Source organism: Schistocerca serialis, chromosome 9 (assembly GCF_023864345.2).
Source record: "Schistocerca serialis cubense isolate TAMUIC-IGC-003099 chromosome 9, iqSchSeri2.2, whole genome shotgun sequence".
In the NCBI taxonomy this organism is placed as follows: Eukaryota; Metazoa; Arthropoda; class Insecta; order Orthoptera; family Acrididae; genus Schistocerca; species Schistocerca serialis.
This window is the reverse complement of record NC_064646.1, coordinates 144,520,825-144,545,723: the sequence shown is the minus strand read 5'-3', so window position 1 is coordinate 144,545,723 and position 24,899 is coordinate 144,520,825. Positions and strand designations below refer to the sequence as shown.

General features: G+C 39.4%; 1 protein-coding gene across 1 annotated transcript in view; it reads left to right on the top strand.

Annotated features, from left to right (window-relative positions):
• The window catches only part of LOC126419274 (probable ATP-dependent RNA helicase kurz), a 130,614-nt gene that overhangs the window by 75,734 nt on the left and 29,981 nt on the right, over nt 1-24,899 (top strand). The window contains exon 12 of the mRNA XM_050086441.1: nt 15,881-16,217. Coding sequence (XP_049942398.1) covers nt 15,881-16,217 — 337 coding nt within the window. The remainder of the gene's footprint in view (nt 1-15,880; nt 16,218-24,899) is intronic.

Genomic DNA, 24,899 nt, shown 5'->3' with positions numbered 1-24,899 from the left:
GGTGTGGAAATCCAGAAAATGCAGCCAGAAATTGAGGAAAGCAGCCACCTTGCTAAAGAAAAACATGTCTGCAAGGAAAAGAAAAAGGATGTAGTAAATGAGACATTTTAACATACCAGAAGAGTTTTGTAAGGACATTGTTGAAAGTGATCAATAGATTACCAATGTAGTATTGTTGTAGCCAGTATTTTGTGTTGTTTGTGTATCAGTAGTGTTTGTTACTATTTTGCTCTTTTGCTTATCAAGCATTATGGAAAAATATGACACTAAAGTGTTGTATTGTAGTACAATATATTGTTTCTATCCAAAATGAGTAGCAAAGTAGCTGTCTTTTTAATTATAACAATGAAAACAATCTATTTTTGACAAAATAATTTAATTGGCTGGATAAAAACATCTACTCACCAAGCAGCCACAGAACACACACATAAAAGGAGGTTATAATTGTGCAAGCTTTTTGAGCCAGGTAGAAGGGTTGAAGGTGAAGGAAGAATGATGAAGGAAACGGACTGGAGAGGTCTAGGAAAAGTGTAAATTTCAGGAAAGTCTCTCAAAACTGCGGGTCAGGGAAGACTTACCAGACAGGATGTCCGGTATGTCTCCCATGATGCAAGGTTCTGAGTGGCTTTCCTGAAATCCATACCTTTTCCTAGACCTCTTCAGTCCTTCTCCATCACCCCTCTTCAAACTCTACCTGAAGGAGGAACCAATGGCTCCGAGAGCTTGCCTAGTTACAACCTTCTTTTATGTGTGTGTTCTGCTGTTGCTTGGTGAGTAGATGTTTTATCAATCCAGTTAAATTATTTATTTGTAATTAACATTAAAGATAAAAAAGAAACAAAAAAAATGTATGTAATAACAAAACTTGGACTCCCATCTTTTCATTTGTCAACTCCAGAAGAAACTTGGGAACTTTGTCCCTCTACTGTGGTATAAACAATGAAAATTTTAGGAAAGTCGAATGCTCACTCAGAATCATGACTACAAAAGCAGAGTAAATGTTACATTATTTATTTTACTTAATTAGTATTTTGGTATGGTATCTAAAAAATGATTCCCCGAAAATTTATGTTTGAAAAATGCTCCTCAGTTGTTGGTTATTATGTTGCCAGTAGGGAAAAATAACAGTAGTGTGTGTGTGTGTGTGTGTGTGTGTGAGAGAGAGAGAGAGAGAGAGAGAGAGAGAGAGAGAGAGAGAGAGAGAGAACGTGTGCACCAAACCAGGTACACCATCACACTAGTTTTCCTCTTGGTTGGTCCCAGAGCACGCTTGGGATAGAGTGCATGTCGATTCTGAGGGTCCGATTTTGGGCAGCATATGGTTGTTAGTGTTTGATGCCTTGTCAAATTTCCCGTATGTAGCCAAGCTCTCCTCCATGTCACTGACCACCACGGTATGTGCTTTGTCAGTCATTTCTGCTATTGAGGGATCACTCAGGACTCTTGTGCCCGATAACAGTCAGCAATTAGTGTCACAGACATTTGAAGACTTTTGCATTTGCAGTGGTATCCAGCATCTGACTAATTCCTCATTTCACCTGGCTTCTGGCTTAGAGTTGGAATCTTTTGTGCATATATTTCAGGCCCAGATGAAGAAGTCAGTATCTGCCTCTTTACACGGCAGCACGTTGTCATGTTTACTGGCTATGTACCTGGCAATGCCAGTGAACAGGTGCAGTCCAGCAAATCATTTGCATGGAAACCACCCGTCAGGGTTGCTTTGATTTGTTGCATGTGGCCTGCCGCCTTTTCCTCCCAGGGTCTGCATTTATAGCCTTGTGTTTCAATTGGCAGCAGGGCTGGTGACCAGGTCTCGTGGTAAGTTCCGAAGGTCAGCAGTTGTTAGTTGGGGGATGTCAGTTGGGAGCAGTTGACCCATGATGTCAGTTGGGAGCAGTTGACCCATGATGCAAATCATTTGCATCTGCATCCTGTTGGGTTTTACACTGGCACAGTCTACCAGTCAGCTGGGGAGCAGAGTTGCTTGCAATGTTGTTCCAGGGGCGGGCTTCCACTTGCAGCGGTGACTTCGCAACCATTAGCCCATGGCCTTGGGCCTCAGTGAGGCTCCACTCCTGATCCTATCATGTGGAGCCCATGGATTTTGACCCACCCTCCTCCTCCTCCTCCTCCTCCTCCTCCTCCTCCACCACCACCACCGCCACCTCCTCCTCCTCCTCCTCCTCCTCCTCCTCCTCCTCCTCCTCCTTTCCCCCCTGACCAGTGGATGTGGGCTTGCCTCTGATGCTGCCAGTGGACCATCTGTTGTCTTAGCCCCCACCCGCTCCCTCCCCTCTGGTGGAGCCAGAGGTGTTAGCATTGCCTCCTCCAGTAGCCTGAATCTCCAGTTTTCTCTCTGTTTCTGCACAGGATATAGGGCATTTCCGGCACTACGTTGCTCGTTTTTTTTTTTTATTTTTTTTTGGGAGGGGGGGAGATTTAGTATTTCCACCTGAAAACAATTTGCAGTTTGATGGTGGCAGATGAGGTAGTACAGTGGATTAGTGCAGATGACTGCTGAGGGAGGGACTGTGTGGAGGGGTCATATGACACTTTTTATGGGCAGACCCAGTGCCTGAAGTGTTTAGCTGTTGGTGACAGTAAGCCAGTCAGGACAGCTCTAACACAGAGTTGAACTACCATGGACCTTGCCATGCATCTCATGCCGTGTGCTTTTCTGTGCAGTTGCCGGCACCTGCCGAGTGTTGTAATCTTTTTCGTGTACATCTCTACACAGTTTCGGACTGTCTGCTTTCCGATAGATTGACTCAAATGGCAAGTTTTCGTTTTCTCCTGCGGGGTTCTGTTCCCTGGCTTGTTGTTGAGTCACTGTTGGCCCATACAGTACATTGTGCCGACAGTGTTATTTAGCAGCATTGTCATACCTGTGCCAGTTACTGAACGTAATGATATAAGTGTGTGTGTGTGTGGGGGGGGGGGGGGGGGGGGTGAGAGAGAGAGAGAGATAAGTATTAAGCAGCATATCTGACACTTAAGGTGGTCATGTAAATGGTCAGCAAGTTTCCAAAATTTTCAGTGATTTGTTTCACACTCGCAAAAGATTGCGATCGTGATCCTTAGGATGAGGAAATAACTAAACTATACTAGACTCCATTGTTTCTAGAATCGTGTTGTAGTCATCAGTCCAAAAACAGGATAATGCACCTATCCTCTCTTGTCTATCTTTTGCATTCCTCTTCATATTTGTTTAACCCTGCCCCTAAATCCATTTGACCCTACTTTCTGTATTCAAACCTTGGTCTTCCTCTACAATGTGTATCTCCCTCATTCCTCTCCATTACCAAAGAGGCTTTTGCTCAAAGCCTCAGGATATGTTTTGTCACCATATCCCTTCATTTAGTTAAATTGTGGCATAAAGCTATATTTTCCACAATTCATTTATGTGCTATAATGTGACAAGGAACTAATCTACAAAATGTTAAAAAATGAGCTCTTGACATAATATGATTAATTATTATCCACGTTTATTCTCCCATTTTACAAAAGAAGTATTTTGGGCATCTTTGGATCACAGTCTTGCAGTGCATGAGGAAGTTAAGCCAAGCAGTAACATTAAGTCAGTTAGTGGTAGACAGTAGGACATACACTTGCAGTTACATGTTATAGTGTTGGTACCATGGCTGATAGTGAAGAAGAGTATGTATCTAGTAGTTGTGAGAAATGTAGAAAACATGCTAGAAATGAAGATGACTAGAAGTAAAGAAAGGCAAAAGTATGAAGAAATTTGGGACTACACTACACGAGTGAAAAAACAGACAGAACTGTTCCATCAATGAAGCAGGATTACAGTTGTGATTGTGCTGTGAAAACTGAAAGCTTATCTCAGCTGTTGCAAATGTTACAAATGTAAGTGGTAAAGATAATCTTTTTACGGAGTTTTATAAACTAAGAAACTATGATCTGCAAAATGCTTTTTTATGTGGCCTTGCACATGGTGAAGCAAGCAACAGAGTGAATAGTAACAGTGCATATTTTTACAGTGGAAATGTGGATGGTGTTTCAGTAAGGGTTTATGGCTAAGCATTTTGTGAAACATCCATGATATTCAGGATGTGTTTATTTGCCGCGAGGGCAACCAAAGTACACAAATGTTTACATTCACCATAAAATGCATAAGACATTTAATAAAGTAGTGAGAAGTCTCACGATGGAAAAACATTAGAAAATGAAGCCTGTAAGCCTTCTTCTCTTCATCTTGACCAAAGATTAAAACATGACAAAAAAGTGTGTGTTGATTTAGAAAACAGAAGAGCTGATCATATAAAATGATTTGCTTTGTGCAAGAGTCATTATAGTAGGAAGAGATCAAGAAGGAAATATATACATTCTGTCACATCTGTAGCTGAAGTTCATTGACTTAAAAAGAAAGAAAGAAAAGAAAGGTTTGCAGAGTGTTGGATATAATACATACAAAATGTTACTCTCAGTACACAATTGGAAGAAAACTACTCTTCATTAATTTTTTGAGAGAGATAAGTTTTCGAACAGAAGGGCAACCTTGGTAACACAGAACACCAGTAGATTTCAGTGTCATCACAGCTTATTTGTTGTTGTTGTGGCCTTCAGTACAAAGACTGTTTGATGATACTCTATCCCTTGCAAGCCTCTTTATCTCTGAGTAACTACCACAACTTACATCTTTCTATATCTGCTTACTGTATTCATCTCTTGGTCTCCTATGATTTTTACCTCCTTCCTCCTCCACCCCCCCCCCCCCCCACCCCCCACACACACACCCTCACGAACACACTCTTCCCTCCAGTACTAAACTGGTGATCCCTTGATGCCTCAGAATATGTCCTGCCAACCAATCCCTTTTAATCAGATTATGTCCCAAATTTCTCTTCTCCCCAATTCTATTCAGAACCTCATTAGCTACGTGACCTACCCATCTAATCTTCAGCATACTTCTGTAGCATCACATTTCAAAAGCTTCTATTCTCTTCCTGTCTAAACTGTTTGTCATCCATATTTCACACCTATACATGGCTATGCTCCATACAAATACTTTCAGAAAAGGTTTCCTGACACTTAAATCTATAATCAGTGTTAACAAATCTCTCTTCTTCAGAAATGTGTTTCTTGCCATTGCCAGTCTACATTTTATATCCTTTCTACTTCGACTATCATCATTTACTTTGCTGCCCAAATAGCAAAACTCATCTACTTCTTTAAGTCACATTTCCTAATGTAATTCCTTCAGCATCACCTGATTAAATTTGACCACATTCCATGATCCTCATTTTGTTTTTATTGATGGAAGTCTACAAATGCTATATACATAGCTTTGCCTTTCCTGAATGTGTCTGATATGAGAAGTCATAGGGTCAGTATTACCTTGAGTATTCCTTAATTTCTCCAGAATTCAAACTGATCTTCCCCAATGTTGTCTTCTACAAGTTCACCCATTCTTCTGTAAAGAATTTGTGTTAGCATTTTGGAGCTATGACTTATTAAACTGATAGTTCAGTAGTTTTCACACCTGTCAGTACCTGTGATTTTTTTAAAAATTGGAATTATTATATTCTTGTTGAAATCTGAAAGTATTTCAGCTGTCATACATCTTGCTCACCAGAAGGCAAAATATTGTTATGGCTGGCTCTCCCAAGGCTATCAGTAGTTCTAACACAATTTTGTCTACTCCCAGGGCCTTATTTTGACTTAGGTCTTTCAGTGCTCTATCAAATTCTTCACACAGTATCATATCTCCCACCTCATCTTCATCTGCATCCTCTTCCATTTCCATAATATTGCTCTCAGGTACATCTCACATGTATAGACCCTCTGTATACTCTTCCACCTTTCTGCTTTCCCTTCTTTGTTTAGGGTTGATTTTCCATCTGAGCTCTTGATTTCCATACTGCTGGTTCTCTATTCTCTAAGGGTTTCTTTAATGTTCCTGTAGGCAGCATCTATTTTTTCCGTAGTGATATATGCCCATTCCCATGAACAATAGACCCCCCCCCCCCCCCCCTCCATGAACCACCATAGACCCTGTCGTTGGTGGGGAGGCTTGCATGCCTCAGTGATACAGATAGCCGTACCATCGGTGCAACCACAACGGAGGGGTATCTGTTGAGAGGCCAGACAAACGTGTGGTTCCTGAAGAGGGGCAGCAGCCTTTTCAGTAGTTGCAGGGGCAACAGTCTGGATGATTGACTGATCTGGCCTTGTAACACTAACCAAAACAGCCTTGCTGTGCTGGTACCGCGAACGGCTGAAAGCAAGGGGAAACTACAGCCGTAATTTTTCCCGAAGGCATGCAGCTTTACTGTATGGTTAAATGATGATGGCGTCCTCTCGGGTAAAGTATTCCAGAGGTAAAATAGTCCCTCATTCGGATCTGCAGGCGAGGACTACTCAAGAGGACGCTGTTATCAGGAGAAAGAAAACTGGCATTCTACGGATCGGAGCATGGAATGTCAGATCCCTTAATCGGGCAGGTAGGTTAGAAAATTTAAAAAGGGAAATGGATAGGTTAAAGTTAGATATAGTGGGAATTAGCGAAGTTCGGTGGCAGGAGGAACAAGACTTTTGGTCAGGTGAATACAGGGTTATAAATACAAAATCAAATAGAGGTAGTGCAGGAGTAGGTTTAATAATAAATAAAAAAATAGGAGTGCGGGTAAGCTACTACAAACAGCATAGTGAACGCATTATTGTGGCCAAGATAGACACAAAGCCCACGGCTACTACAGTATTACAAGTTTATGTGCCAACTAGCTCTGCAGATGACGAATAAATTGAAGAAATGTATGATGAGATAAAAGAAATTGTTCAGATAGTGAAGGGAGACGAAAATTTAATAGTCATGGGTGACTGGAATTCAACAGTAGGAAAAGGAAGAGAAGGAAACTTAGTAAGTGAATATGGATTGGGGGTAAGAAATGAAGGAGGAAGCTACCTGGTAGAATTTTGCACAGAGCATAACTTAATTGTAGCTAACACTTGGTTCAAGAATCATGAAAGAAGGTTGTATACATGGAAGAAGCCTGGAGGTACTGACAGGTTTCAGATAGATTATATAATGGTAAGACAGAGATTTAGGAACCAGGTTTTAAATTGCAAGACATTTCCAGGGGCAGTTGTGGACTCTAACCACAATCTATTGGTTATGAACTGCAGATTGAAACTGAAGAAACTGCAAAAAGGTGGGAATTTAAGGAGATGGGACCTGGATAAACTGACTAAACCAGAGGTTGTACAGAGTTTCAGGGAGAGCATAAGGGAACAATTGACAAGAATGGGGGAAAGAAATACAGTAGAAGAAGAAAGGGTAGCTTTGAGGGATGAAGTAGTAAAGGCAGCAGAGGATAAAGTAGGTAAAAAGACCAGGGCTAGTAGAAATTCTTGGGTGATAGAAGAAATATTGAATTTAATTGATGAAAGAAGAAAATATAAAAATGCTGTAAATGAAGCAGGCAAAAAGGAATACAAACATCTCAAAAATGAGATCGACAGGAAGGGCAAAATGGCTAAGCAGGCATTGCTAGAGGACAAATGTAAGAATGTAGCGGCTTATCTCACTAGGGGTAAGATAGATACTGCCTACAGGATAATTAAAGAGACCTTTGGAGAAAAGAGAACCACTTGTATGAATATCAAGAGCTCAGACGGAAATCCAGTTCTAAGCTAAGAAGGGAAAGCAGAAAGGTGGAAGGAGTGTATAGAGGGTCTATACAAGGGCGATGTACTTGAGGGCAATATTATGGAAATGGAAGAGGATGTAGATGAAGATGAAATGGGAGATATGAGACTGCGTGAAGAGTTTGACAGAGCACTGAAAGACCTGAGTCAAAACAGGCCCCGGAAGTAGACAACATTCCATTACAACTACTGACAGCCTTGGGAGAGCCAGTCCTTACAAAACTCTACCATCTGGTGAGCAAAATGTGTGAGACAGGCGAAATACCCTCAGACTTCAAGAAGAATATAATAATTCCCATCCCAAAGAAAGCAGATGTTGACAAATGTGAAAATTACCGAACTATCAGTTTAATAAGTCACGGCTGCAAAATACTAACGCGAATTCTTTACAGACAAATGTAAAAACTGGTAGAAGCCGACCTCGGGGAAAATCAGTTTGGATTCTGTAGAAATATTGGAAGACGTGAGGCAATACTGACCCTACGACTTAGAAGCTAGATTAAGAAAAGGCAAACCTACATTTCTAGCATTTGTAGACTTAGAGAAAGCTTTTGACAATGTTGACTGGAATACTCTCTTTCGAATTCTGAAGGTGGCAGGGGTAAAATACAGGGAGCGAAAGGCTATTTACAATTTGTACAGAAACCAAATGGCAGTTATAAGACTCGAGGGACATGAAAGGGAAGCAGTGGTTGGGAAGGGAGTGAGACAGGGTTGTAGCCTCTCCCCAATGTTATTCAATCTGTATATTGAGCAAGCAATAAAGGAAACAAAAGAAAAATTCGGAGTAGGTATTAAAATCCATGGAGAAGAAATAAAAACTTTGAGGTTCGCCGATGACATTGTAATTCTGTCAGAGACAGCAAAGGACTTGGAAGAGCAGTTGAACGGAATGGACAGTGTCCTGAAAGGAGGATATAAGATGAACACCAACAAAAGCAAAATGAGGATAATGGAATGTAGTCGAGTTAACTCGAGTGATGCTGAGGGAATTAGATTAGGAATTGAGACGCTTAAAGTAGTAAAGGAGTTTTGCTATTTGGGGAGGAAAATACTGATGATGGTCGAAGTCGAGGGGATATAAAATGTAGACTGGCAATGGCGAGGAAATCGTTTCTGAAGAAGAGAAATTTGTTAACATCGAGTATAGATTTAAGTGTCAGGAAGTCATTTCTGAAAGTATTTGTATGGAGTGTAGCCATGTATGGAAGTGAAACACGGACGATAAATAGTTTAGACAAGAAGGAATAGAAGCTTTCGAAATGTGGTGCAACAGAACAATGCTGAAGATTAGATGGGTAGATCACATAACTAATGAGGAGGTGTTGAATAGAATTGTGGAGAAGAGGAGTTTGTGGCACAACTTGACTAGAAGAAGGGATCGGTTGGTACGAAATGTTCTGAGGCATCAAGGGATCACCAATTTAGTATTGGAGGGTAGCATGGAGAGTAAAAATCGTAGAGGGAGACCAAGAGATGAATACACTAAGCAGATTCAGAAGGATGTAGGTTGCAGTAGGTACTGGGAGAGGAAGAAGCTTTCACAGGATAGAGTAGCATGGAGAGCTGCATCAAACCAGTCTCTGGACTGAAGACCATAACAACAAGAAGAAGAACAACAACATATGCTTCTAAATCCTCTAGCCATTCCTGCTTAGCCATTTTGCACTTCCTATTGACCTCATTTTATTGACGTTTGTATTCTCTTTTGGCAGCTTCTTTTGTTGCAAGACAAAATTACACAAATTAGGGTATGAATTGTTGCCACACACACACACACACACACGTACCTTATTCACCTGATATGGCTCCATCAGACGTCCATCTCTTCCCAAAACTGAGAATTTTTCTTGATGAATGAAGATTCACTTCAAACGAAGAATTGATAGCTGGAGCTGACAACTACTTTGCAGGCCTGGAGGAAACTCATTTTCGAGATGGGATCAAGCCACTGGAACGTTGTTGGACCAAGTGCATTAATTTACAAGGAGACAACTTTGAAAAATAAAAAGTTTCAGTAATGTAAGTACTTTTTTCCTATTCCATTCTGAGAACTTTTCAAACTAGCCTTGTAGCAAGAGAAGTCAAAACTTCTACAGGCATATCGAAAAAGAATAGCAAGGAAATTATGAATGTGAAAGTGATCCAGAATGTGGAATTGAATTCAAATCATTATCTCTCTAAGGTTAAACTATAATTTCTTCCATCTAAAACAAAAAAATAAAATCACAGAAAGTAATCAGATACTCCACCAGTAGAGCCAACAATACAACAGAATTTATAGACAAATTTAGAAAAGAAATAGAAACAAACAAAAAAGGTGATTAGCATGAACGTGAGGTACAAATGACTAAAGTGGCATGAAAACATTAGAATCAGCCAAGAATAAAAAAAGACATGGTGGGACAAGGACTGAGAAGAAGCACTAGAATAAAGAGCTCAAAAATGGGGAAAATTTGTATGTTTAAGTGAAGAATCCTTAGAACAATTCAGACAACAAACAAGAGAAACACCAAAAATAATCTAGAAAATCAAAAGAACTTTGAAAAATCTCAGCTTATAATTTTTAGCAAACTTTTGAACATGTACTTTAAGGGTATCAGGCAGCAAGTATTTATTTCAAAGTTGAAAATGGTAAAATAGGATTAAATAACAAGGAAGCCTGTGAAGCATCAGCAAAATTTTTCGACAAGCTCTTAAACTGTCCAGTCTCAACTGATAAACTAGTTTCAGCAATACCAAAAAATACCGAGGAAGATTTACCACCAACATAGCTAGAAATTCATGAAGCCATCAAAACACTCAAAATCAGCAAAGCAACGCTCAATTACAGAGAATTACTGAAATGGTCAGAAGCAAATATTATAACTGATCTACAGTTGTTTTTTTGAAAACATTTTGGAAACAGAAAAGATTCCAGAAGCATGAAAAATAGCAGTCATCCATCCACTAGATGAAAAAAGGTAACAAACAAAATTACAGCAATTACAGAGGAGTATGGTTTCTGCCAGTTACATTCGAAATATTAAAAATTCTCCTGAACAGAGTTGAAGAATCTTTAGACAAACGACTAGGAGAAAATCAGGGCGCTTTTTGAAAGAGAAGCAGCTGCACTGAACAGGTTTTAATATAAAATCGATAATTCAGCGCAGAATCTTAATCAGCAAACCATTAATAATACCATTATTGATTTCAAGAAAGCATTTGATTCACCAGGCAGAGCAACAATAGATAAATATCATTAGGGTATTTTGTTTTAAAGTAAAATTGTTAACCTCTAAAAATATGGTACTTAAGAATAGATTGCTACTCACCACACAGCGAAGATGCTGAGCTGCACACAGGCACAACGAAAAGATTGGTAAACAAATAGTAAGCTTTTGGCCAAAAAGGCATTTTTCTGATTTAGGGACACACACACACACACACACACACACACACACACACACACACACACACACACACATTCATACAAGCAACTCATTCACATATTACCACTGTCTCTGGTTGCCAAGGCCAGGCTGTGAGCAACAGAGCATGAAGGGAGAAGCAATTTATGTGGTGAGGGTAAGGAGGCTGGGGCAGGGTGTGGCAGAAGTAGCAGGGTAGGGTTGGGGTACAAAGTGCTGCTTGTGGGAACATGCAGGGATGAGGTGGGGGAGGGTATATCAGCTAGGTGCAGTCAAGAGGTTGAGGAGGGGGTGGGGGTGTGGAAAAGGAGAGAAGTAAAAAGACTGTAGGTGCCCACATCACCCAGACTGCTGCTCTCGTCATGCTGTGCAGTCTGGCCTCAGCAGCCAGAGGCAGTGGACATGTGCATATGAGATATGAGGTGCGTTTGCATAAATGTGTGTGTGTGTGTGTGTGTGTGTGTGTGTGTGTGTGTGTGTGTGTTTTGTCTGCCTGTGACTCAGCTTCTCTACTGTATGGTGAGAAGCGATCTGTCCTTTCAATCAAATTGTCATTATTCCATCCTGGACTTTTCATTGATTAAGTATAATATATAAAATAGTTAAGGAAAAAGTATCTCATACATTTAAAATAAAAGGGGACAGCTTATCACATGTGTAGTTTAACCGAGATTTAGAAAACAGTTATAGGAGTCTGGAATTTGGAGTTAAAAATCGTGAAATTTTTGGGAAGGATTATTTTCAGGAAATCTGACGGAAGCAGTTACTCAAATAAATCTGCTGGACAAAAAACAGCAATAGCACTGGACTCAAAATTCATGATAAATGTAAAAAACACACACACATAGAAACACCAATACGTAAAATAGAGTGGCTTCAAAATACATTTAAATATCTTGGAGAAAACATAACAGCAGAAGTGACTAGAAAAATTTGCAATAGATGTTAAACATAATAAAACAGAGAGAGTATTTGGTGTGGCAGAAAAAAATCTACACCAAGAACTGCAGAATTAAAACATTACTGGTATACCACTGTGGTACAACTAAAATGTTTACATGCATGTGAATCCTTGGCAATGATCTATAAGTTGGATAGACTAGATTGACTTGAAAGTGCAATAGAAACTACAGATGGTTGGAAAATGAGGAGATCAACAAAAAGTAGAGAAAATATCAGAAGTAATATTAAAAGAAAGATCAATTTTCTATGCACACGTCTACTAAATGAATAATAGACTAACAAAATGAACATTTGTGTATTTCAGGAAAGAGAAATCTACGATAGCATGGATTACAGAATTAAGAAAAGGACTGGAAAGAGACTTGGAGAAGTGAAATGAGAATATAGAAAGGAATGTACATAATGGCAGAAAGATAACTAACAAGGAGAGGTCCCTAGTGGTGCATTTGGCTTTTTAAAACTATCAATATGGTGATGTAAATTAAGATTCCATGTATCACCCACTGCAGTCATTCACACTGGTTGACCCTTGTTTGCGAGTAATTGAAAAAAAGAAAAAAAAAATCATAATTTTGAGTGTCAAAAGTGTTAAAAAAGTTATGTTACGTAGTGTGGTTGTGTGGTGTTACGAATAGGGTAACGGTTTCACGTGCAGGAGGTTATGGGTTTGAATCTCATCAGGTGCACAAGGTTTCTTTTTTATTTTTAAATCATTATCGAAATTACTCTGATAATTATTTTTATTCAGTTAGTTGGGTTAAATGTAACTTTTTATTACACATCCTTTGCCACATCATTTTAAACAGCATATGAACTTCTTCATTTCTTTCACTTTTTCTTTATATTATTATTTTCCCAATCAGAATTTTTGTGAGTTTGAATTTAATTATATTTATCCATTATGATATTCTATTATTTGAAAATTCTGATCTATCAGGTGAAAAACGAAAGACAAATTAATCTACTTATATTTGGGCAATGATATGAAAAGTGTATTTTTTTAGCAGATGTGCAATTTTTTGCATGTTAATTGCAAGCTTCTTTTGATGCAATTTGTCCAGGAGGTTAGCATAGTATTCTTCAGTAATTGTTTGCCCAGTGGGGAGATAATCCACAAACAGAATCCGCTTTGCATCCCAGAACACTGATGCCATGACCTTTCCCGCTGAAGGAATTTTCTTTGGTGGTGGAGAATCAGATGTTTACACTGCTTTGGCTGTTGTTTTGTCTCTGGTGTATAGTAGTGCATCGAAGTTTCATCTGTGGTCGCAAACAGGCACAAAAACTCTTGTTCGTTTCTCCTAATTCTTGAGTTAAAATGTGATATACCCCTTGAGGTGACATCTGGCAAGCTTGAGAAATTTCACGTACTTTCAATTAGCGATCCTCCATTACCATTTCGTGTACTTTTGCAATGATTTCTGGAGTAGTGACATGTCTTGGCCGACCACTGTGCGGATCATTATCTAAGCCCTCTCGGCCAAATTTAAATTCATTTGTCCACTTGACAACAGTTGAATATGAAGGAGCAGAGTCCCCCAGTTTATTCTGGAAATTGGCATGAATGTTCTTTGCTTTCATACCTTTCTTTACAATGTACTTAATCACTGCTCAAATCTCGATTTCCCCCCCCCCCCCCCCCATCTTCGCAAATCACTACGCGGGAACAACAATAGAACCACATCACTGCCACAGCTCTCATCCAAGAGCACTGATGTGGCGTGCATTTACAGGCAACAATCCAATATCCAATGAATATCATGTGAACAACCCATTGCACTAGCACTGGCCTCTCGTGGTGATTCTGAAAACTTTTCAATCCACCCTCCTAGTTTGCAAAAATGTGTGGACATCAGTTTTAACTAGAACATCTTACGCACTTTGACAAGTGTGATGGATATGTGGCTACAATATTCTGAAATTTTGTCTCCTTCTCAAATTGCTCATAAAAGCGGAGACTGTTAAAACATTGTTTTTAGGGATGTTGGAGATATCGGATTCTGCCATATCCCAAAATTGATTTACTTTCTGTGAATTTGTTCTGTTGTTCATAGCAATATATAATGGTATAGTTTTTATTATTTCACTTTATTATTAATTTGAGAAATGTTTCTGATTTTTACTTAAAATCTGTTATACTGCCTACAATTTTCTTGTTTGCATAAAATTCTGTTTCAGATATTGGCGTGTTTTCCATTATTCTTACTATTGATTTATCTTCATAAATTCTGCAATGTTCTGTATCACCTAAATTCTCATCAAAGAATCTTGTTTCCTGCACTGCTAAAATTTGTACGTGACTCTTCTGTAGAAATAATCCCAGTTACTTATGTTTTCCAATTTTCAGCTAAATCAGCTGCTTTTTTAGTGTGTATGATCAGATTTTTGAGGTTATTGTTACTTAATGTGGGTTTTACATTTTGTTTTAGCCCTTTCCTGAGTAGATGTTGTTCCTTTTCAATGAAGGGTATGTCAGTTTGGTTAATGACTCTTTTATAAAATTGTGTTTTGTTGGATGTTTGGTTATTCTGTTGCTGATGCAGTTTTAGTTGCATGGCTTCTAATTTTTCGCTGCATTTAGGTCCATGCTACACTGAGTACACTCCCTCGATTTAGAAGAAAACACTGTCAAAAATGAGATAGATACAATAAAGAGCATTGCCATAAACAATGGCTACACAGCCAAAACAAATGACAATTTAAACAGACAAATACACAAAAGCAACACAACGAATGAACACACTGTGAAAGAAGAGGAAATATTCGCCAGTATCCCATACCTGGGCCCCATATCACAAAAAATGTCAACCTTTTTCAGACAAACAAATGTAACAGTTGCATTCTCAAACAATAAGAAGTTAGGAAACCTACTCATCCATAACCTAAAATCAAATACACAAACATACAACAGCGGAGTGTACAAAGTATCGTGCCCCAGTTGTTCTGCCTATTATGTAGGGTAAACAGGCAGAAACTTCAAGACCCATTTTCAAGAACATGGAAATGCTTTCAGGCTCAAGAATTTCGAAAAATCAGTCATTGCACAACATATGTTGGAAACAAAACATGTCATCAACAGTCTAGAAAACAATTTGGTAATACTACATAATGAAGCCAATGGTAAGACTCTAAGTCTGTTAGAACAACTGGAGATATACATCCACAAAATCAAAAAACCAGAATCTATGTTAAATGAACAAACAGATTTTGCAAGCCTTAGTTATTTCAGTAATTTTAAAGACCTATTCTAAAGTTAATTCTTGCATATGTCAATTGTTTAATAGTTATATCTTTAGCACTACAAATAAATTCATCTTTGGCAACACCATGTACAAAAACATTTGTGAAGTGTTTATAAAGTGTTTGCAAGCGTACATCTTGAATGAAGTGACATGTACTAAAACAATGGAGAAAAGAATGTTTGCCGTTGCTAAAATGTTAAAAATGCTTTCCTTGGACTGTTCATTTTGCACACATTTTCCACGTTCGACTTTCGAAATTCATAACTTAACATTAAATCTTTTCGTGACAGGCATATGCATTTCATCTCATTCAGGAGAATAAATAAAACATGTACTAAGACAATTACACCTGACGATGGACCCACAGGGTCCGAAACGCATCGTGTAGTTAATAAAACACGAAAAAGTTGTGACTGAAGGCATTGTTTAATTCATACCTCCAGTGCTTCATAATTTATTCTTGTTCATTTTACATTCTTACTGCCAAGTTTCTTGTTGAAGACATTATACTGTATCAGAAGGAATACTTTATCATTGAATTTTTGTACCAGCCCATTTACAAGAAGCTATAACGTTATTGTATGTAATATAATTTAGGTGATCCTATGGTACTCTTGCGTGCTGTTGGTGCTGCCGAGTATGCTGCTTCTCACAGTGGTCGAGATCTAGAGTCATTCTGCTCTGAACATGGACTTCGACACAAGGCTATGCTAGAGGTACGAAGACTTCGTGTGCAGTTAGCATCACAGTTGCAGCTTGCTGTACCTGAACTGGAGTTAGCTGTTGATCCAAGTATGCCTCCGCCTTCTGATACCCAGGCCCGACATCTTCGACAGCTGCTGCTTTCTGGCCTCGTGGATCAGGTTGCTCACCGTGTGGACCTGGATGAGATCAAGGATGCAGCAGATAGACCACGATGGAAGCATGCTTATAGGTATTATGTTTGAAAGTTCATGGATTTTATTAAGATATTTTATTGTCTGTATTCGCTTTACACACTCTGTAATTATCTCGTCCATGTCTTCCAAAATCTGCACAAGCATACAAAGCAGCAATTTTTGGTACCACCCCCCACCCCCACCCCCACTTCCTCACCGCCCTCCTTGCCCTCTCCTCCCCCTTCTGCATTTTGTATGACTTGGTTTGTGACGCTGGGAACTTTAGGACTTTGATGAGTAATGAAACTGGTAAAGATATGATATTTTCATGTCGTATCACTGTTTTAAGTATCCTGTGAATGGTGTTCACTGGTGACTTCATTTGTGTAATGGTTCCATAAATATAGTGGCAGTAAGTGAGGCAAGGACAGCACAGGAAATGAGGTCAATAGAGTGTATATTCGTTTCTGCAAATAAGCAACTTAATGCAGGGGGATCATTAACAGGGAATCATTATTGTCATTTCTGCTCCAGCAAGCCAAATGTGGGTGTATATGAGCTGCCTCGATAATATTTTTCCCTTGCACATTTCTCCTTAATATGTTTTATGCCAGTCAACATCTCCAATTTTGAGCTTCTTGATTTGCTTGCACCAGCCATCACAGAATATCTGATTTGCTCTTCTTCCAAAAAAATTTTGGTAAATGTACCCAAAGGATGCTGTGGAGAGCTGTTTTCACCTTATGACTGTACTACTGCAGTCATTTCACTTTGTCAATCTCTTGCATGCTTCTTTCCAGTCTTAAGTGTAGTTTGATACCCCACTAGAGTGGGGGTAATTCATTTCTGTTGAATGGAGGCAACACTCTCTGTTCCAGTAATTACCACTGCTGCCCATCTGTACATCGATATAGGCAACAAAAAATGTTTTGCGCCAAACAATCTTGATCAAAATTGGAAGCTTCTTATGTTCTGTTGGCAGTCTCTTGGTGTGTAGTGTATGGTGTTATGCGCTGAGACAATGCTATCTCATCATTGTAAGATGCTGACAACCTATTCTCTTCATTTCAAATTCTTAGATAGACTGTTTGTGAATTTCTATTCGATAAAAAACTTATTGTCTTGGTTTTGCTGATTACAGGCCCATTCCTTTAAATTCTTCATACCAGATATAAAATTTGTCGTCCACATCTGTCTCGACCCATACAATTACGTAATTATTAATGAACTATGTATGGATTCCTATTGTCTAACTGCTTTTAAAACTTTATTCATTATGATGATGAATAGAAGTAGTGGCTGACAACACCCATTTTGTACCCCACTCTTCATTATGACATGATGTAATCTTGAATTTTGCACCTGTACATAGCAATTGACTTCATCATATAATTGCAGCATGCATGCAGCAATGTTTTCAGCCACTTTCTCACACCTCAAACATTCTATTAGGTTGATGCATAAGTTTGTAGTGCTTTACAATAAATTAAATAAATACAAGAGATAAACAGAGACGTTAGTAATCATTAATATATTCTCTTTCACTATTTACATCAGTCAACCAAAACTGGGGTAATTTTTTTATTCTGTTGCTGCTTTGTTTGGGCTCAACCATTCCTTTCCTTTCCTTTCCTTTCCTTTATTTTAGCATAGAGACACCATTTCACATCACCAATAATGATATAGGAAGAAATGGCGGGTGTTATTCACAAGCTAGTTGATGAGAAGCAAGTAGAGATGCATATATGGTCACCCACTGATTTTTATGATTTTGGCATAGAACATGTGCCACACATACACCTGATATTTGAACCTTCCCCATTGCATGCAAATGTCACACAATAGTGGTGGTATCACAGTTCATCCCATTTGCCATTTCTCGAGCGCACTGATGTGTATCATTATCCATGCAAATGTCACACAATGTTGAAATTATCACTGTTTATCACTTTTGCCAGTTCTCAAGCACACTGATGTGAATCATTGTTGATTAATATGTTCAAACAATCTTCATCAAACCTCGAAGTTCTTCCTGAAATTGGAGGGTCACTAATGACAAAACTATCCTCCTTAAAACAAGAAAACCATTTTCTTGCCATGCTCTGTCGAGTGCTATTATCCCCAAACATGGTGATAATGTTTCTGGATATCTCTGCTGCTGTTGCCCATCTATTGAACTCAAACAGAAGATTATGTTGGAAATGTTGCAATTTCTCTACTTGGTACTTCATATTCTAGCATCCACAGTTCCACTCAGTATCTCCAAAAGACAATATTTAACTTCAAACAGCGATAGTAAACTACAAATAAAAAATTACAATCAGTAAATAAACCCATAGCAACTAAAATACCAACATAAAAAACAAAAATGCTCTGATCTTATGCACCAACCAAATAATATTAGCTGTCATGGGCAGTATTTATATACAGGGTTATTTGTGAGTACCTCTGGGGGTGTCAATAGACGAATGCACAAAAACTACAAAACATACAGAAAATAGACACATATCAGTGACTAGAACATCTCTCCTTGTTACAATTGCTTAATAATGGCTCTGTTAGTGACATAAAAAATGTCAATGTGGGTGGACAAGTATTTGTATGCAATTCATTGAAGTCACTGCTGCTGCACTGGAAGGTGAAATAAGAGCAGCCCACTTTGGAAGTGTTGCTTGTCTACAGATGTGAACTAGTTTGATGGAACAATACAGAGTGGATGATTTGTGTACATATTCTGACACACCTGACCCCTGGTGGTATGCTCTACAACAATGCATAGTACAAATTAAAAACTTGGAGAGGTGCTTTATCCACTGTCATGTCAGTTTTCTGTGTTTCTTCTAGTTTTCAAGCAGTCCTCTTCAGATATCTCAAAGATGCTATAACCAGACATTTTCTCTTTGTGTAGATAGACATAAGTTTCTATTTTTTCTCAGTACTTCTCATAAAACATCCTTAAGGCAAAGACAAGATCAGTAGTTCACTAATGTGGTTTACTGCCATTTTGTTCCTTTTCTGAGGTTTATGGCCATTTTCTTTTCAAGTGTAGGTTCAGCAGATTTTTGTAGTCTTTAATCCAAAATGGAATACTCGAATTGCTAGATTATGCAACAGCAAGGTTACAGTTCTGTAATTGATGCATGTTTTACTGTTTCCGTTTGTAGATCATAGGGTGACAGCTCCCTGTTCTCCTGCACTACAGTTACATCTTCTTACCACACTCTTGGTTACCCTGTACAGCCATTGTTGACTTATCCCTCCTAGAGCTTTGATTGTGTCTGCATTGAATTTGCATGACCCAGTCTTAATACAGATATACATGGTTGACTTTTAGTTGCATACAGAAATGTCATCTGCAGAGAGTACATATAATTTGCCGATGGTCACCCATCCAACTGCCAGCCAAGCCCAACAGCACTTAACTTTGTGGATCTGACAGGAACTGCTGGAAAGCCATTGACAATTAACATCAAAGTCTTTTGTTTATGGGAATGTTGTTCAGAAAAGCCACTGTCCGCAGTAGGCAGCCATTAACAATATGTGGTGGATATTTAAAAGGGAAAATAGCCAATTTGGGAATGACACTCACCAAATAGCCAAATCTGGAGAAAGGACAGTGTTTCCTAAGCTATAAACACTTTCACTTTGTTCACTGCTGAAACCTTTCATACATTTTCTGGCCAATGTGCTTTGTTTAGATGAAGCAGCTCCATTAAATCTTTACAATATGATCAATATTGTGAAAAGGAAAGTTGCTACTCACCATATAGCGGAGATGCTGAGTCACAGATATGAACAACGAAAAGACTGTCACAATATAAGCTTTCGGTCAACAAGGCCGTTGTCGAAAATAGATATGACACAAGACTGCAGCTTCTGACACCTGAGGCTCCACTGCGAGCAACAGCAGCAGTGCATAATGAGAGCGGCGACTGGGTGGGCGTAAGGAGGAGGCTTGGACAGTGAGGAGGAGGGATAGCATGGTAGGGGGAGGAGGCTTGGACAGTGAGGAGGAGGGATAGCATGGTAGGGGCAGAGGACAGTGAAGTGCTGCTGGGGAGCGCGCAAGGATGAGGTGGGGAGAGGGTAGGGCAGCTAAGTACAGTTGGGTAGGAGGTTAGATGGCGGGCAGGGGGAGAGATGAGAGGGGGGGGGGGGGGTAGTGGAAAAGGAGAGAAGTAAAAGGACTGCGTGAATTGGTGGAATGAGGGCTATGTATTGCTGGATTGGAAACGTTGAAGGGGCTGGATGGGTGTCACGGGGAGGATCAATATGGCACAGGCTGTGAAGCAGTCTTTGAAATAAAGGATGTGGTGTCAGGCAGTGTGCTCAGCAACAGGGTGGTCTACTTGTTTCTTGGCCACAGTTTGTTAGTGGTTATTCATACAGACAGATAGCTTGTTGTTGTCGTGCCGACATAAAATGCAGCACGGTGGTTACCGCCATTACGTGACTGGTTTCACAGGTAGCCCTGCCTTTGATGGGCTAGGTGATGTTTGTGACCGGACTGGAGTAGGTGGTGGTGGGACGATGTATGGGACAGGTCCTGCATCTAGGTCTGTTACAGGGATATGTGACCTGAGGTAAGGGCTTGGGAGCAGGGGTTCTGTAGGGACGGACGAGTATATTGTGGTCCGATGGATGTTGGAATACCACTGTGGGTGGGGTGGGAAGGATAGTGGTTATTGCTACATTCCATCCTGGATTTTCCATTGTGTGATTTTTACAATATAATTATATCTAAAAACAAAGATGATGTGACTTACCAAATGAAAGCGCTGGCATGTCGATAGACACACAAACAAACACATACACACAAAATTCAAGCTTTCGCAACCAACGGTTGCTTCGTCAGGAAAGAGGGAAGGAGAGGGAAAGACGAAAGTATGTGGGTTTTAAGGGAGAGGGTAAGGAGTCATTCCAATCCCAGGAGCAGAAAGACTTACTGTAGGGGGAAAAAAGGACAGGTATACACTCGCGCGCGCACACCCACATATCCATCAGCACATACACAGACACAAGCAGACATTTGTAAAGGCAAAGAGTTTGGGCAGAGATGTCAGTCGAGGCAGAAGTACAGAGGCAAAGATGTTGTTGAATGACAGGTGAGGTATGAGCGGCAGCAACTTGAAATTAACAGAGGTTGAGGCCTGGTGGGTAACGGGAAGAGAGGATCTACTGAAGGGCAAGTTCCCATCTCCGGAGTTCTGACAGGTTGGTGTTAGTGGGAAGTATCCAGATAACCCGGACGGTGTAACACTGTGCCAAGATGTGCTGGCCGTGCACCAAGGCATTTTTAGCCACAGGGTGATCCTCATTACCAACAAACACTGTCTGCCTGTGTCCATTCATGCGAATGGACAGTTTGTTGCTGGTCATTCCCACATAGAAAGCTTCACAGTGTAGGCAGGTCAGTTGGTAAATCACGTGAGTGCTTTCACACGTGGCTCTGCCTTTGATCGTGTACACCTTCCGGGTTACAGGACTGGAGTAGGTGGTGGTGGGGGGGTGCATGGGGCAGGTTTTACACCAGGGGCGGTTACAAGGGTAGGAGCCAGAGGGTAGGGAAGGTGGTTTGTGGATTTCATAGGGATGAACCAAGAGGTTACGAAGGTTAGGTGGACGGGGGAAAGACACTTTTGGTGGAGTGGGGAGGATTTCATGAAGGATGGATCTCATTTCAGGGCAGGATTTGAGGAAGTCGTATCCCTGCTGGAGAGCCACATTCAGAGTCTGGTCAAGTCCCAGAAAGTATCCTGTCACAAGTGGGGCACTTTTGGGGTTCTCCTGTGGGAGGTTCTGGGTTTGAGGGGATGACGAAGCAACCATTGGTTGTGAAAGCTTGAATTTTGTGTGTATGTTTGTGTTTGTTTGTGTGTCTATTGATATGCCAGCGCTTTCGTTTGGTAAGTCACCTCATCTTTGTTTTTAGATATATTTTTCCCACGTGGAATGTTTCCCTCTGTTATATTACAATATGATCATTTATATATGAATTAGACATGTTGATGTCCTTTCAACTTATCATTTGTAAGCTACAGAAAAGCAACAATAGCTCCAAAAATATTGAATATAAAAATCTGTTCTTCCATTCATTTGCTTTTTGGCTGCTGAGCTATCTGCAGGTACTTCTCAGTTTGTGTCCAGTCATTACGATTGCTATTAGACGTGATATAAAGAAATACACTTCTTTCTTTTGTTAATGACAAATAAAAATGATTCAGTAACAGGTATATATTTTGCCCAAATATGTGCTATTTAAATTGCAAAAGATGTTAACAAAAAATAATAAATAAATGTGCAGCACTACTTTTAGAACCACAAAACTAAATGGATTGCTTTGTCACACTCCGGAGAGGTGTCATGTTACACGGTTTGCATGGAAAATGATACATAACTTCCTGATTGCTTTCAGCATTTTCTGTTCACCGTTTGATTCTCTGTACACGTTGAACAGTCACTGTTTAAGCTACTGTCCCATCTGCTAGCCAGGTAAAATTATAGTCAGCAGACTCATGCAATGCATCAAAGAAGTGCACATTACAATAGTGTCCCATAGCATAGACAATAAAAAAACTAAAAATCTATATACAGTACTCAGTTAATGAAACAATGAAGGTACATTGACAACTTTCCTTTTTTCTCATGCATAAGTTCAAATGCAAGGGAATAAAAATCCATCCCACCAAACTGATAGAGCACACACAGTTAACGCATATTGTCTATAGTGTTAACATTTTTCCTCCATTTTCATACAATCCAAATTGAATGAAGGAACAGGATGATTATATTAAAAAATGAAGGTTTTACTGTCATATATTAAAGGGGTAATTAATTAAGAAACCACTTGAGTTGTAGTGCAGATTCATTGTAACTCTTTGTAAGTATTTGTGTGTTGTTAGTATGCTATCTCCAAAGAAAGACATTATTCAAAGGTTAGTTACATGTTTGGTATTGTTTTTATACCTGTTGACTGGCCAAAACCTCAGTAATACAGTGACTGGTTACCTTTTCTCCAGTTGTTTATAAAGAAATAAAACAGACACATATGTTGAACAGAGACCACATTTTATTGTTTATGACAGCAGATGGTAAAGAAACTAACAACAGGTACAATCTGAAACAATACTGTTGTTGTTGTTGTGGTCTTCAGTCCTGAGACTGGTTTGACGCAGCTCTCCATGCTACTCTATCCTGTGCAAGCTTCTTCATCTCCCAGTACCTACTGCAACCTACATCCTTCTGAATCTGCTTAGTGTATTCGTCTATTGGCCTCCCCCTACGATTTTTACCCTCCACGCTGCCCTCCAATACTAAACTGGTGATCCCTTGATGCCTCAGAACATGTCCTACCAACCGATCCCTTCTTCTGGTCAAGTTGTGCCACAAACTTCTCTTCTCCCCAATCCTATTCAATACTTCCTCATTAGTTATGTGATCTACCCATCTAACCTTCAGCATTCTTCTGTAGCACCACATTTCGAAAGCTTGTATTCTCTTCTTGTCCAAACTATTTACCGTCCATGTTTCACTTCCATACATGGCTACACTCCATACAAATACTTTCAGAAATAACTTCCTGACACTTAAATCTATACTCAATGTTAACAAACAATACTATCATTGTTCTATTTCAACAAAAATAAATAAATGTAGATCTAGCAGTCTCCTTTCTGTAATGTACTAAATATTAGCTAAAATAATCTCCAATCGCATAGAAATAAAACAAGGTGGTTTTTGAAGTAGATAAAGAGCAAGAGACCATTTGCAAGTGAAAAGTAAGTGTAAGAATGCCAATACCTTTAACGAGGTTATTGCAAGATGTCCAGTTTTCTACTTCACTCAGAATTCTTGCTGTTGTTTTATGCGGGATAAGTACTTGCTTTAGTTTATCTGCATTCCCCCGAAAGTAAGTTTGTAAAACAGCATGGTAAAAGTCGTGTAAAATAGACCACCAATCTGCACTTCAAATCTATTCAATGAAAAGTACTTCTAAGTGCAGAACAAAGTGAACTGAAATTCTTGATATTCTTTATTTTTGTTGTCATGGTTTGTAATTTTTATCCACCTGGATCCCAAGAAAAGTTTTGTTTTTAAACTGCATAATATGAGTCTGTGGGACATTTAGACTTAAACTGATTTTGTGAGCCAGTTGCAAGAATCTCCAGTCTTCATTTGAACAGTGTTTAGTATGTTTTAGTTAGCGTCCTTTATTAGCGTGTCTGTGTCATCAGCAAATATCACCAATTTTCAGTCCTTTATTAGCATGTTTGTGTCATCAGCAAATATCACCAATTTTGAACAATTTTGGAAAGCCATCTAAAAGTTATTTATGAGGGATAGTAACACTAGCAGATCACATTCCAAACCTTATGGAGCCCACATTGTGTCTGTATCATTTTGAGTTTAGTTCTATCCTACAATGAAGGGAGGTCTCAATAAATCCTAAGAGCACTTGATCAAATTTTAGTTGCCCGTGTCAAATTTTGTGGTCCACAGGATCAAATGCCATAGTAAGTTCATTTGTCAGAATTTTATTTGCGAGATCATGATTTTCTATAATGAACCATTTATGGCATCCAGACTGAAAGTTAGTTGGCATGCTGTGGTAATTGAGTCAATATTCTACTTAAGACCACTTCCTCCTCCTCCCTCTCTACCAAAAAGTGGGGGGGGGGGGGGGGGTGATGTAGGCCTGTAGTTAGGGTGATTTTCTTCTCTCTGTTTTTATTAATCCA